The sequence below is a fragment of the Lolium perenne genome, chromosome 7 (genome assembly GCF_019359855.2).
Source record: "Lolium perenne isolate Kyuss_39 chromosome 7, Kyuss_2.0, whole genome shotgun sequence".
Classification (NCBI taxonomy): Eukaryota; Viridiplantae; Streptophyta; class Magnoliopsida; order Poales; family Poaceae; genus Lolium; species Lolium perenne.
This window is the reverse complement of record NC_067250.2, coordinates 207,202,236-207,217,701: the sequence shown is the minus strand read 5'-3', so window position 1 is coordinate 207,217,701 and position 15,466 is coordinate 207,202,236. Positions and strand designations below refer to the sequence as shown.

At 43.6% G+C, this 15,466-nt stretch overlaps 1 protein-coding gene across 1 annotated transcript; it reads left to right on the top strand.

Moving 5' to 3' along the window:
- Nucleotides 1–35: 35 nt before the first annotated feature.
- On the top strand, nucleotides 36–3,490 carry LOC127314383 (pre-mRNA-splicing factor SLU7). The gene is made up of 9 exons (XM_051344845.2): nucleotides 36–177; nucleotides 422–585; nucleotides 682–794; nucleotides 914–1,324; nucleotides 1,435–1,570; nucleotides 1,678–1,977; nucleotides 2,491–2,707; nucleotides 2,974–3,077; nucleotides 3,159–3,490. The coding sequence occupies exons 1-9, from the start codon at nucleotides 162–164 to the stop codon at nucleotides 3,303–3,305; spliced, it is 1,608 nt and encodes a 535-aa protein (XP_051200805.1). The 5' UTR covers nucleotides 36–161; the 3' UTR covers nucleotides 3,306–3,490.
- Nucleotides 3,491–15,466: the final 11,976 nt, after the last annotated feature.

The window sequence follows — 15,466 nt, the reverse complement described above, 5'->3', positions numbered from 1 at the left end:
TAGCCGCCACGTAATAAAGTGGGAAATCGCGAAGAAAAGTGGAAAACAAATCGCCAAACTCGTTTGGTTCTTCTCGTGCGTTCCTCTCTCTCTCGCGTTATCTCGCCGCCAGTCGCCGCCGCCGCCGCATCGGGCCGGCGAGACTAGTCGAAGCAGGCGCCATGGCGACAGCTTCAGGTGAGTCGATCGTCCCGTAGCCCTAACCCTCGCCCGCTTCTGATTTTGTATTCGTGAACCGCGCGGACTCGATCCGATTCTAGATCCGGGGAGATATCCCGCGGCTGATTAGGGTTCGATTCGACTAGAATTAGGGTTTCTTAGTTCGCCGCGCGGGCTGTTCGACGCCCTATTTTGGATCGCCATGTCGAATTTCGGTCGACAGTTAACTTACTGCTTCGATTTTTTTCTTTCGTTATGGCAGTATCGTTCAAGTCTCGTGAGGACCACAGGAAGCAGCTCGAGCTAGAGGAGGCGCGTAAGGCGGGGCTCGCCCCTGCGGAACTCGACGAGGATGGGAACGAGATTAACCCTCACATCCCGCAGTACATGTCCTCGGCCCCATGGTACCTCAACGCCGAGAAGCCGGTAAGTTGTCGCTCGCCCTAGCAAAATTCTAAGTAGTTTTATGCAGTGGGGATGAATGGAGCCTGACTATGTTTTTGGTTTGATGGCGCGTTGCAGAGTTTGAAGCATCAGAGGAAATGGAAGTCGGACCCGAACTACACCAAGGCGTGGTACGATAGGGGTGCCAGGCTTTACCAGGCCAACAAGTACAGGAAAGGCGCTTGCCAAAAGTGAGTGTTGATGTTCTGTTCATGATGTTTAGTTTTTGCAAACATTTTCTGCAGTGATGCTCTTTAGTAGTCTTGCGCATTCAACCGTTTCTAACGGATGTTTTTTCTTGATGTATCAGCTGTGGAGCCATGACTCATGACAAGAAGTCGTGCATGGAGCGGCCTCGGAATGTTGGAGCTAAATGGACTAACATGGATATAGCTCCGGATGAGAAAGTGGAGTCGTTTGAGCTTGATTACGATGGCAAGCGTGATCGCTGGAACGGTTACGACACGTCGACCTACAGTCGTGTTATCCTAGATTATGAAGCTAGAGAAGAGGCCAGGAAGAAGTTCCTGAAGGAACAACAGCTCAAGAAACTTGAGGAGAAGGACGGTGAGCAGGATGGTGAGAATGCGGGCAGCGAAGAGGATGAAGAGGATGGCCTCAAGATAGATGAAGCCAAAGTTGATGAGAGTGCTCAAATGGATTTCGCGAAGGTAGAAAAGCGTGTGCGCACAACAGGCGGTGGAAGCACTGGAACTGTGAGGTATGTCTGATTGAAACCATTATGATGTTCCTTCGAAACACTAGGTTATTCCGAGTCATGTGAATATAATGTGAATGAATGATCGGTTCTAATGCATATATGCTTTACAGGAATTTGCGTATTAGAGAAGACACTGCAAAGTATCTTCTCAATCTCGATGTGAACTCTGCGTATTATGATCCAAAAACCCGTTCCATGCGTGAGGATCCTTTGCCAGATGCAGACCCCAACGATAAATTCTATGTGGTAAGTGTCAGAGCACATACGAATTGCTATGCACTGTTAAAAGTCACATCAAATCTTCTCCTGGCTACACTATAGATTCAGTATTCTGATGTTTTAGTATGATGCAGGGTGATAACCAAAATAGATCAAGTGGACAAGCTCTGGAGTTCAAGCAACTCAATGTCCATGCGTGGGAAGCTTTTGACAAGGGGCAGGATTTCCATATGCAAGCAGCCCCATCTCAAGCTGAACTACTTTTCAAGAGTTTCTTGGTCAAGAAGGAGAAGCTGAAATCTGAAGGCAAGGACAAAATTATGGAGAAGTATGGGAATGCTGCATCTGAAGAACCAATCCCTCGCGAGCTTCTTCTTGGGCAAAGTGAGAAAGAGATTGAGTACGACCGGACTGGCCGCATAATCAAGGGACAGGTTGGTACAAAATACTCAGTGTTGCTCTTTAATGATTACATATCTTTCTACTCATTCGCTGTTACTCCTGTGCTGATGTGAGACTGTGATTTGATTCTAATTTTTAGAGGATTACAGCCCCCGAATTTGAAGTGTTTAATTGCTGCTTGACTGTCTTATGTTATTAATAATAATCTTCTATATGACTAGCTAACTGCAGCATGTTGTGCCAAAGATGATTACATGCTTCAGGTTTCTTGTATTTAGTCATCCAAGATAATCATTTATCCCCTTAACTTCAAATAAGATGAATTCACGCACCCACTTAAAGTATTAGTTATTGCTTTCTGGTAGTATTTTAAGTTTCAGATAAAATGAACTTAGAACTGAATTCTCTTCTACTTGATGCCAGTGATTTTGCTTGTTTCCATGATTAAGATTGGATGCTATCATTCTGGTTTGACTGTTCGCACTATTTCTCGGTCTTACCATGGTCTTGAATGCTAATGTATATATATTTTTTGTTACCTACAGGATATAGCTCTTCCTAAGAGCAAATACGAAGAGGATGTGTTAATTAATAACCACACAACAGTGTGGGGTTCATGGTGGAAAGATCATCAATGGGGCTATAAATGCTGTAAGCAGACTATCAAAAATAGTTACTGCACTGGATTGGCTGGAATTGAGGCTGCTGAAGCATCAGCTGATTTGATGAAGGCAAACATGGCACGCAAGGAGGCTGCTGAAGGTATGTTGACGAAAATTGTTTTGGCCTATATTTGTGCACTTCAGGGTCAATTGCACAACAATCTATGTGTTATCTGAAAAGGAAGTGGTGCTTCTATTTTTTCTGAAACTTGTCTGGTTAAGAAAATAGTTTCAGTACTCGATTGCTTCATATTAAGTTGTGTTTTAGAATATACTGGTTCAACTGAGGTGCCATTATATTTTACTTTAACCATGTACAGCTACCATGGTCATGAACTCCAGTTAACGTGAAATTACTTGATGCAGAGGAACCTGTACGACAAGAAGAAAAGAAACTAGCCACTTGGGGAACAGATATTCCTCAGGATCTTGTTCTCGACCAGAAGTTGCTTCAGGAATCCCTAAAGAAGGTTAGCATCTCTTATCCAACCTTTGCGCTTCCTTGTCTATTTGTTGTTACATGTGCTGAAGCTAGGTTCCCTTTTCTTCAGGAGGCCACAAGGAAGAAGGAAGAGATGGACGAGAGAAAGAGGAAGTACAACGTGAAGTGGAATGACCAGGTCACTGCGGAAGACATGGAGGCCTACCGTATGACGAGGGTCCGCCACGATGATCCTATGAGAGATTTTCTCAATTAGCTGTTTATATGTCACTGTCAGTTGGTTGCCTTGTTACTGCAAGCATGTGTAATGCAAGTGGACGCTATGATCGTGTGATGTGCAAAGCAGAACTAAGTTTGTTCTTGTTCGTTCTTGCCAACTTGTTAACCATGACATACGCAAATCTATATTGCTATTTCCACTGTGCATTAACAATAAGTTCTTGTTGCCTTGCTGATTTGGTCAGTCTCTCTGATAAGGGGTGGCCTGATCTTCTCAGTAAGCAACGGTAGTGATGATGATCACGGGGTGATAGCAGCAGAGGAACACGACGATGTAGTGGATGATAACTTATATAACGCACGAGATCACTCGATTGGTTCCTGTCGCCAATGCAACAGCTCTTAACCTTGCAAGATATTCGCAACTCCACACACTTGCGCACGTAGCCGCCGATCACGAAACGGTAAGTTGCAATCTACTAATTTCCAATGGAACAACAGATCACACAAGACTTTTCAGGGATTCCACACCAAATCGACGCGATTCGATTGGATGCAGAAATTAAATAGAGTTGCAAAGCAAACAACTATGAACTAGGGTTTATCTTAAACGTGGTCTAAATCAACTTTGGGGCGTCCTATGGACTTATATAGGCGTCCAGAACGACCTCAGGTCGAAAAAGTACGAAAATAATCGACCCAGAATAGATCTGGCCGAGACAGACTTGGAGTCGGCCGGTCTGGTGGCCGATCGACCGGGTCTGGGACCGGCCGGTCCGGTTCAAACCGGGCCTGGCGCCGGGTGGTGACCGGGCGAGGCTCCCGGGCTTACTGGATAGCGCCCGGATGGCACAAGCGCCGCGGCCGGATGAAACCGGATGGACCCGGCGCTGGATCTGGTCGGACCGGGCCTGGGACCGGATGGTCCGGTGGCAGCTTCCCTCTCGCGCATGCCTCCCGCTCCTTCCTCGCGCGTCCATGGGATGCCTTCATGTCCAGCTCCATGTCCAGCTTCACGTCCATCTCCTGGTCCAGCTGCTCCTCTCCTCCTCGTGCGATGCTTGCTCCCTCCTCATACCTGATCATACATAAGTAATAGCACTTAGGCAGTATAAAGTTCTCATCAATCAAAGTATCATTTAGGAACAAGTTCACCTGTTGTTTAAGTAGCTTCGCACGAGCTCGTGTCATTGGTCCAATCCTGACTTCATTGAACTTGAGCTTCACATCAGGATCAACTTCTTGTAATGACGGAGGTAGTAGTGACGTAGGGATGTCCTCATCATCTCCCCCCTTCAAAAGGCGTCGACCCCGACGCTCCAAGGTCTTCTCCGTCATATGGTGTCAAATCAGCAACATTGAAAGAATTACTGACACCAAACTCATCAACTGGAAGATCTATCGAGTATGCATGATCATTGATCTTGACAAGCACTTTGTAAGGACCATCACCACTGAACGGATCGTAGCGAACAAGAAGGGGGGGGGGGTGAATGGCGCTACGGCAAGTTTTAGTCTTTTTCAAATTTTAGTGCAACGGAAGGTAAAGGTGTGACTTTTAGCAATGGGGGTGATCCTACAATCAAGCTAGAGCATGTGCAACAAGTAAAGGAATCAACAAGATAGAGAAAGTAAGGAGCGAGACAACCGGGGGGCGCGAGGTGATGCGTGTAGTTGACTCGTCCGTTGGGAACCCCAAGAGGAAGGTGTGATGCGCACAGCGGCAAGTTTCCCTCAGTAAGAAACCAAGGTTTAATCGAACCAGTAGGAGTCAAGAAGCACATTGAAGGTTGATGGCGGCGGGATGTAGTGCGGCGCAACACCAGAGATTCCGGCGCCAACGTGGAACCTGCACAACACAACCAAAGTACTTTGCCCCAACGAAACAGCGAGGTTGTCAATCTCACCGGCTTGCTGTAACAAAGGATTAACCGTATTGTGTGGAAGATGATTATTTGCAGAAAACAGTAAACCAGTCACTTTTCAATATGCAGTAGATTGTATTTCAGTATAGAGAATTGGACCGGGGTCCACAGTTCACTAGAGGTGTCTCTCCCATAAGATAAACAGCATGTTGGGTGAACAAATTACAGTTGGGCAATTGACAAATAAAGAGGGCATGACCATGCACATACATATTATGATGAGTATAGTGAGATTTAATTGGGCATTACGACAAAGTACATAGACCGCTATCCAGCATGCATCTATGCCTAAAAAGTCCACCTTCAGGTTATCATCCGAACCCCCTCCAGTATTAAGTTGCTAACAACAGACAATTGCATTAAGTATTGCGCGTAATGTAATCAGTAACTACATCCTTGAACATAGCACCAATGTTTTATCCCTAGTGGCAACAGCACATCCATAATCTTAGAGGTTTCTGTCACTCCCCCAGATTCACGGAGACATGAACCCACTATCGAGCATAAATACTCCCTCTTGGAGTTAGAAGCATCTACTTGGCCAGAGCATCTACTAGTAACGGAGAGCATGCAAGATCATAAACAACACATAGACATAAATTGATAATCAACATAACAAGTATTCTCTATTCATCGGATCCCAACAAACGCAACATATAGAATTACAGATAGATGATCTTGATCATGTTCGGCAGCTCACAAGACCCGACAATTAAGCACAATGGGGAGAAGACAACCATCTAGCTACTGCTATGGACCCATAGTCCAGGGGTAGACTACTCACTCATCACTCCGGAGGCGACCATGGCGTCGTAGAGTCCTCCGGAAGATGATTCCCCTCTCCGGCAGGGTGCTGGAGGCGATCTCCTGAATCCCCCGAGATGGGATTGGCGGCGGCGGCGTCTCTGGAAGGTTTTCCGTATCGTGGCTCTCGGTACTGGGGGTTTCGCGACGGAGGCTTTAAGTAGGCGGAAGGGCAGGTCAGGGGGCGGCACGAGGGCCCCACACCACAGGTCGGCGCGGCCAAGGGCCAGGCCGCGCCGCCCTAGGGTTTGGCCGCCTCGTGGCCGCACTTCGTCTCCTCTTCGGTCTTCTGGAAGCTTCGTGGCAAAATAGGACCCTGGGCGTTGATTTCGTCCAATTCCGAGAATATTTCGTTACTAGGATTTCTGAAACCAAAAACAGCAGAAAACAAAGAATCGGCTCTTCGGCATCTTGTTAATAGGTTAGTTCCAGAAAATGCACGAATATGACATAAAGTGTGCATAAAACATGTAGATAACATCAATAATGTGGCATGGAACACAAGAAATTATCGATACGTCGGAGACGTATCAGCATCCCCAAGCTTAGTTCTGCTCGTCCAGCGAGGTAAAACGATAACAAAGATAATTTACGGAGTGACATGCCATCATAACCTTGATCATACTATTTGTAAAGCATATGTAGTGAATGCAGCGATCAAAACAATGTATATGACATGAGTAAACAAGTGAATTATATAGCAAAGACTTTTCATGAATAGTACTTCAAGTCAAGCATCAATAAGTCTTGCATAAGAGTTAACTCATAAAGCAATAAATCAAAGTAAAGGTATTGAAGCAACACAAAGGAAGATTAAGTTTCAGCGGTTGCTTTCAACTTGTAACATGTATATCTCATGGATATTGTCAACATAGAGTAATATAATAAGTGCAATATGCAAGTATGTAGGAATCAATGCACAGTTCACACAAGTGTTTGCTTCTTGAGGTGGAGAGAAATAGGTGAACTGACTCAACATAAAAGTAAAAGAATGGTCCTCCATAGAGGAAAAGCATCGATTGCTATATTTGTGCTAGAGCTTTGATTTTGAAAACATGAAACAATTTTGTCAACGGTAGTAATAAAGCATATGAGTTATGTAAATTATATCTTACAAGTTGCAAGCCTCATGCATAGTATACTAATAGTGCCCGCACCTTGTCCTAATTAGCTTGGACTACCGGATCATCACAATACACATGTTTTAACCAAGTGTCACAATGGGGTACCTCTATGCCGCCTGTACAAAGGTCTAAGGAGAAAGCTCGCATTGGATTTCTCGCTATTGATTATTCTCAACTTAGACATCCATACCGGGACAACATAGACAACAGATAATGGACTCCTCTTTAATGCATAAGCATGTGGCAACAATTATTATTCTCATATGAGATTGAGGATATATGTCCAAAACTGAAACTTCCACCATGGATCATGGCTTTAGTTAGCGGCCCAATGTTCTTCTCTAACAATATGCATGCTTAACCATAAGGTGGTAGATCTCCCTTACTTCAGACAAGACGAACATGCATAGCAACTCACATGATATTCAACAAAGAATAGTTGATGGCGTCCCCAGTGAACATGGTTATCGCACAACAAGCAACTTAATAAGAGATAAAGTGCATAAGTACATATTCAATACCACAATAGTTTTTAAGCTATTTGTCCCATGAGCTATTTATTGCAAAGGCGAATGATGGAATTTTTTAAAGGTAGCACTCAAGCAATTTACTTTGGAATGGCGGAGAAATACCATGTAGTAGGTAGATATGGTGGACACAAATGGCATAGTGGTTGGCTCAAGGATTTTGGATGCATGAGAAGTATTCCCTCTCGATACAAGGTTTAGGCTAGCAAGGTTATTTGAAACAAACACAAGGATGAACCGGTGCAGCAAAACTCACATAAAAGACATATTGAAAACATTATAAGACTCTACACCGTCTTCCTTGTTGTTCAAACTCAATACTAGAAATTATCTAGACCTTAGAGAGACCAAATATGCAAACCAAATTTTAGCATGCTCTATGTATTTCTTCATTAATGGGTGCAAAGCATATGATGCAAGAGCTTAAACATGAGCACAACAATTGCCAAGTATCACATTATCCAAGACATTATAGCAATTACTACATGTATCATTTTCCAATTCCAACCATATAACAATTTAACGAAGAAGAAACTTCGCCATGAATATTATGAGTAAAGCCTAAGGACATACTTGTCCATATGCTACAGCGGAGCGTGTCTCTCTCCCACACAAGGAATGCTAGGATCCATTTATTCAAGCAAAAACAAAAACAAAAACAAACCGACGCTCCAAGAAAAGCACATAAGATGTGATGGAATAAAAATATAGTTTCAGGGGGCTTAGACGCTTGAGTATGGACTTAGAATATGCAGGGGTGAACCACCGAGGCATCCCCAAGCTTAGAGATTTCACTCTCCTTGATCATGTTGCATCATACTCCTCTCTTGATCCTTGAAAACTTCCTCCACACCAAACTTAGAACAACTCATTAGAGGGTTAGTGGACAATAAAAATTAACATGGTCAGAGGTGACACAATCATTCTTAACACTTCTGGACATTGCATAAAGCTACTGGACATTAATGGATCAAAGAAATTCATCCAACATAGCAAAAGAGGCAATGCGAAATAAAAGGCAGAATCTGTCAAAACAGAACAGTTCGTATTGACGAATTTTATCGAGGCACCGGACTTGCTCAAATGAAAATGCTCAAATTGAATGAAAGTTGCGTACATATCTGAGGATCACTCACGTAAATTGGCATAATTTTCTGAGTTACCTACAGAGAAAACAGCCCAGATTCGTGACAGCAAAGAAATCTGTTTCTGCGCTGTAATCCAAATCTAGTATGAACTTTACTATCAACGACTTTACTTGGTACAACAAAACACTAAACTAAGATAAGGAGAGGTTGCTACAGTAGTAAACAACTTCCAAGACACAAAATAAAAACAAAGTACTGTAGTAAAAACACATGGGTTGTCTCCCATAAGCGCTTTTCTTTAACGCCTTTCAGCTAGGCGCAGAAAGTGTGTATCAAGTATTATCAAGAGACGAAGTGTCAACATCATAATTTGTTCTAATAATAGAATCAAAAGGTAACTTCATTCTCTTTCTAAGGAAGTGTTCCATACCTTTCTTGAGAGGAAATTGATATTTTATATTACCTTCCTTCATATCAATGATAGCACCAACGGTTCGAAGAAAAGGTCTTCCCAATATAATGGGACAAGATGCATTGCATTCAATATCCAAGACAACAAAATCAACGGGGACAAGGTTATTGTTAACGGTAATGCGAACATTATCAACTTTCCCCAAAGGTTTCTTTGTAGAATGATCAGCAAGATTAACATCCAAATAACAATTTTTCAGCGGTGGCAAGTCAAGCATATTATAAATTTTCTTAGGCATAACGGAAATACTTGCACCAAGATCACATAAGGCATTACAATCAAAATCTTTAACCTTCATCTTAATGATGGGCTCCCAACCATCCTCTAGCTTTCTAGGAATAGAGGCTTCGCGCTCTAGTTTCTCTTCTCTAGCTTTTATGAGAGCATTTGTAATATGTTGTGTGAAAGCCAAATTTATAGCACTAGCATTAGGACTTTTAGCAAGTTTTTGCAAGAACTTTATAACTTCGGAGATGTGGCAATCATAAAAATTCAAACCATTATAATATAAATCAATGGGATCATCATCCCCAATGTTGGAAAAAATTTCAGCAGTTTTATCACAGGCAGTTTCAGCAGTTTTAGCAGTTTCGGGCAGTTTTGTACGCTTTGCACTAGGAGTAGAAACATTGCCAACACCAATTATTTTACCATTAATAGTAGGAGGTGCAGCAACATGTGAAGAATCAACATTACTTGTGGTGGTAATAGTCCAAACTTTAGCTACATTTTTCTCTTTAGCTAGTTTTTCATTTTCTTCTCTATCCCACCTAGCACGCAATTCAGCCATCAATCTTATATTCTCATTAATTCTAACTTGGATGGCATTTGCTGTAGTAACAATTTTATTTTCAATATCCCTATTAGGCATAACTTTCGATTTCAAAAGATCAACATCAGCAGCAAGACTATCGACTTTAGAAGCAAGTATATCAATTTTCCCAAGCTTTTCTTCAACAGATTTGTTAAAAGCAGTTTGTGTACTAATAAATTCTTTAAGCATGGCTTCAAGTCCAGGGGGTGTGTTCCTATTATTATTGTAAGAATTCCCATAAGAATTAGCATAACCGTTACCATTATTATAAGGATATGGCCTATAGTTATTACTAGAATTGTTCCGATAAGCATTGTTGTTAAAATTATTATTTTTAATGAAGTTTACATCAACATGTTCTTCTTGGGCAACCAATGAAGCTAACGGAACATTATTAGGATCGACATTTGTCCTATCATTCACAAGCATAGACATAATAGCATCAATCTTATCACTCAAGGAAGAGGTTTCTTCGACAGAATTTACCTTCTTACCTTGTGGAGCTCTTTCCGTGTGGCATTCAGAGTAGTTGATCATCATATTATCAAGAAGCTTTGTTGCTTCACCAAGAGTGATGAACATAAAGGTACCTCCAGCAGCTGAATCCAATAGGTTCCGCGAAGAAAAATTCAGTCCTGCATAAAAGGTTTGGATGATCATCCAAGTAGTCAGTCCATGGGTTGGGCAATTTTTAACCAAAGATTTCATTCTTTCCCATGCTTGTGCAACATGCTCAGTATCTAATTGTTTAAAATTCATTATGCTACTCCTCAAAGATATAATTTTAGCAGGGGGATAATATCTACCAATAAAAGCATCCTTGCATTTAGTCCAGGAATCAATACTATTCTTAGGCAGAGATAGCAACCAATCTTTAGCTCTTCCTCTTAATGAGAAAGGGAACAATTTTAATTTTATAATGTCACCATCTACATCCTTATACTTTTGCATTTCACATAGTTCAACAAAATTATTAAGATGGGCAGCAGCATCATCAGAACTAACACCAGAAAATTGCTCTCGCATAACAAGATTCAGTAAAGCAGGTTTAATTTCAAAGAATTCTGCTGTAGTAGCAGGTGGAGCAATAGGTGTGCATAAGAAATCATTATTATTTGTGGTTGTGAAGTCACACAACTTAGTATTTTCAGGGGTGGCCATTTTAGCAGTAGTAAATAAAGCAAACTAGATAAAGTAAATGCAAGTAACTAATTTTTTTGTGTTTTTGATATAGCAAACGACATAGCAAATAAAGTAAAACTAGCAACTAATTTTTTTGTATTTTGATTTAGTGCAGCAAACAAAGTAGTAAATAAAACTAAGCAAGACAAAAACAAAGTAAAGAGATTGGGAAGTGGAGACTCCCCTTGCAGCGTGTCTTGATCTCCCCGGCAACGGCGCCAGAAATTTGCTTGATGCGTGTAGTTGACACGTCCGTTGGGAACCCCAAGAGGAAGGTGTGATGCGCACAGCGGCAAGTTTCCCTCAGTAAGAAACCAAGGTTTAATCGAACCAGTAGGAGTCAAGAAGCACGTTGAAGGTTGATGGCGGCGGGATGTAGTGCGGCGCAACACCAGAGATTCCGGCGCCAACGTGGAACCTGCACAACACAACCAAAGTACTTTGCCCCAACGAAACAGCGAGGTTGTCAATCTCACCGGCTTGCTGTAACAAAGGATTAACCGTATTGTGTGGAAGATGATTATTTGCAGAAAACAGTAAAACAGTATTGCAGTAGATTGTATTTCAGTATAGAGAATTGGACCGGGGTCCACAGTTCACTAGAGGTGTCTCTCCCATAAGATAAACAACATGTTGGGTGAACAAATTACAGTTGGGCAATTGACAAATAAAGAGGGCATGACCATGCACATACATATTATGATGAGTATAGTGAGATTTAATTGGGCATTACGACAAAGTACATAGACCGCTATCCAGCATGCATCTATGCCTAAAAAGTCCACCTTCAGGTTATCATCCGAACCCCCTCCAGTATTAAGTTGCTAACAACAGACAATTGCATTAAGTATTGCGCGTAATGTAATCAGTAACTACATCCTTGAACATAGCACCAATGTTTTATCCCTAGTGGCAACAGCACATCCATAATCTTAGAGGTTTCTGTCACTCCCCCAGATTCACGGAGACATGAACCCACTATCGAGCATAAATACTCCCTCTTGGAGTTACAAGCATCTACTTGGCCAGAGCATCTACTAGTAACGGAGAGCATGCAAGATCATAAACAACACATAGACATAAATTGATAATCAACATAACAAGTATTCTCTATTCATCGGATCCCAACAAACGCAACATATAGAATTACAGATAGATGATCTTGATCATGTTCGGCAGCTCACAAGACCCGACAATTAAGCACAATGGGGAGAAGACAACCATCTAGCTACTGCTATGGACCCATAGTCCAGGGGTAGACTACTCACTCATCACTCCGGAGGCGACCATGGCGGCGTAGAGTCCTCCGGGAGATGATTCCCCTCTCCGGCAGGGTGCCGGAGGCGATCTCCTGAATCCCCCGAGATGGGATTGGCGGCGGCGGCGTCTCTGGAAGGTTTTCCGTATCGTGGCTCTCGGTACTGGGGGGTTTCGCGACGGAGGCTTTAAGTAGGCGGAAGGGCAGGTCAGGGGGCGGCACGAGGGCCCCACACCACAGGTCGGCGCGGCCAAGGGCCAGGCCGCGCCACCCTAGGGTTTGGCTACCTCGTGGCCCCACTTCGTCTCCTCTTCGGTCTTCTGGAAGCTTCATGGCAAAATAGGACCCTGGGCGTTGATTTCGTCCAATTCCGAGAATATTTCGTTACTAGGATTTCTGAAACCAAAAACAGCAACTGGCTCTTCGGCATCTTGTTAATAGGTTAGTTCCAGAAAATGCACGAATATGACATAAAGTGTGCATAAAACATGTAGATAACATCAATAATGTGGCATGGAACACAAGAAATTATCGATACGTCGGAGACGTATCACGAGGCGAGTCGAGGTTTGTTTCCCGCAGTTCCCTCCACTAAAGGAGGTACGTCTGCGTTGAGGAGGTGCTAGTCTCACACAAGAGACTAGGCGGCCACACCACGAAGGAAGGCCTCACCCTCTTCCTCGAGAGAGCTCCACGGAGGTGCTCTCCCTCTTCCACTAAGGCACCGGTCGAGGCGGTGATTCCTTCACAAGGTTGGGGCGAGCTCCACACACACAAGGATGCTACCAACACCCTATGGAGCTAGTACACCACCAAGCTAGACTCCATAGCTGCACATCCCCAATGCTCCACCATAGGAACCCATCACCAATGCTCCACCATAGGAACTCTTCCAATGCTCCACCAAGAAACTCTCCAAGGCTCCACCAAGAAACTCTCCAAGGCTCCACCAAAGGAACTCCCCAATGCTCCACCAAAGGAACTCTTCTCCAAGATCCACCAAAGGAACCCTACCACCAAGATCCACTAAGGAATAGCTAGTATTTGTGAAATCTCTCTTGGTAGAACTATAGATCGGGGTCTCCTCCACCTATCCTCAAAATTAGGGCAAGATTGGTTGGAGGGGGAAGGAGATCGTCAAGGATCAAGCTCAGCAACAATGGAGGAGAGAGAAGGGGAAGAGATAAAATCGGGTGGGGAAGAAGGGGCCCTTAAATAGGCTCCTCCAAATCCAACCGTTATACCCAGTTTTGGCCTAAGCGGTACTACCGCTTTGGGGTAAGCGGTACTACCGCTCTGAGTTCAAAATCGACCCAGATCTGGTCAAAGGACACAGAGCGGTACTACCGCACGAGGTACCGCTCGTGGTACCGCAATAGGGTCCAGACCTTACTGGACTCGAAGCGGTACCAGGGCGGTACCGGGGCGGTACTGCCGTAACGCGTTACGGTACCTCGAGCGGTACCGTGAGCGGTACTACCGCTCATGAGCGGTACTACCGCCCCAGGTATTGCACGGGTACCGCAAGTCGTTCTGTGGGTCAATTTCAGCTCAGAACTTAGAGCGGTACCGTGGGCGGTACCTATAGGGGTAGCGGTACTACCGCTACAGGTACCGGTAGTACCGGCCTGGCTAAAACTGGTTTTCTTCCCTTTTTCTCTCCAACTTTGTTACCTCGCTAAACGCACGCAAAACCGGAAAACCTATCAACTACGCTTCAGTCTTCTGATCTTGACGCGTCCGGCGAGGTCACCATGTACTTGCAAATCTAACAATGATACTCAAGGCACACGGTGAGATTACTCAAGTGTTGTCATCAAACACACAAAACTTGGGGTGTGAATTTTGCTCTTACAATCTCCCCCTTTTTGGTGTTTGATGACAACACAAGAGTTGACAATAACATATGATATTATGATGAGAACATTAGATTTGCAAAAACTAGACGGAGCTCCCCCTACACATGTGCATATCATGAATATGTCTTTGAATACAAATACACATGTTGTAGATACATTACTCCCCCTAGTTTTTACAAACCAAGCACATATGCAACATAGATAGATGACATGTTCAAGAGGCATATGCACAATATGGGGGCAACATGAGATCATATACGGAGATTTGGGTGAAGTTATCATACCATAGCCTTGAGAATACCCAAACTCACAATAGGATGCCTCCATAGGGTTGTTGATGTAGCCATAAGACAAGATAAGCAACTAGGACCAAACGGCTACAACCAACGAAGGTCTCCATCCACCTAGGAACTTCTCCCCCTTTGGCATCGGATCACCAGAAAGGAGGGTAACTAGAGAGATGGAGAAAAAGAACATACAACCAAGCTTGCAAAAATCACGAGTAAACAAGCTTGAAGGAGGTTCTCAAAAACAAGAAGAAGAAAGCAAAGAAGAAAGACAAAACAAGGTCATGAAGAACCGAAAAACCCTCAAGGAGGGGGTGTTGGTGGCCGAAGCCACCGTGTAAGAGTATAGTAGTTGTGAGGTCGCGTAGATGTATCTAGGACTCACGGACTACAACTCAACATGAAGCTCATAAGTCACTTAATTGAAAAATAGCAAATGTTTTGGATTTCTTTATGCATTATGGGGGGAGTGATAGCTCAATGGATTTAAACCGCACTCCCCCTATGTCCATGCGTGCCTTTCATCTAGATATGATGGTAAGATTGGTATGTGCGCACGACGGTCAAGCAAAGTTCGATGGATCAATGATATTTAGCTCATGCCTCAATTCAATAAAGCGCTTCTCATCCAAGGGCTTCGTGAAGATGTCCGCCAATTGCTCCTTGGTGCCAATATAGGATAGTACAATATCTCCGCGAGCAATGTGGTCCCGGATGAAGTGGTTCCGTATCTCGATGTGCTTCGTCTTGCCATGAAGAACCGGATTGTAGGCGATCTTGATTGCGCTCTCATTGTCACACAAAAGAGGTACCTTGCTATACTCGAGTCCATAATCCCGCAAGGTTTGCCTCATCTAT

Excerpts from the sequence above, each read along its gene's own strand:
- LOC127314383 (XM_051344845.2), top strand. Across the intron at positions 795-913 it reads AGGAAAGGCGCTTGCCAAAA|CTGTGGAGCCATGACTCATG; the intron begins GTGAGTGTTGAT and ends TTGATGTATCAG. Across the intron at positions 3,078-3,158 it reads TTCAGGAATCCCTAAAGAAG|GAGGCCACAAGGAAGAAGGA; the intron begins GTTAGCATCTCT and ends CCTTTTCTTCAG.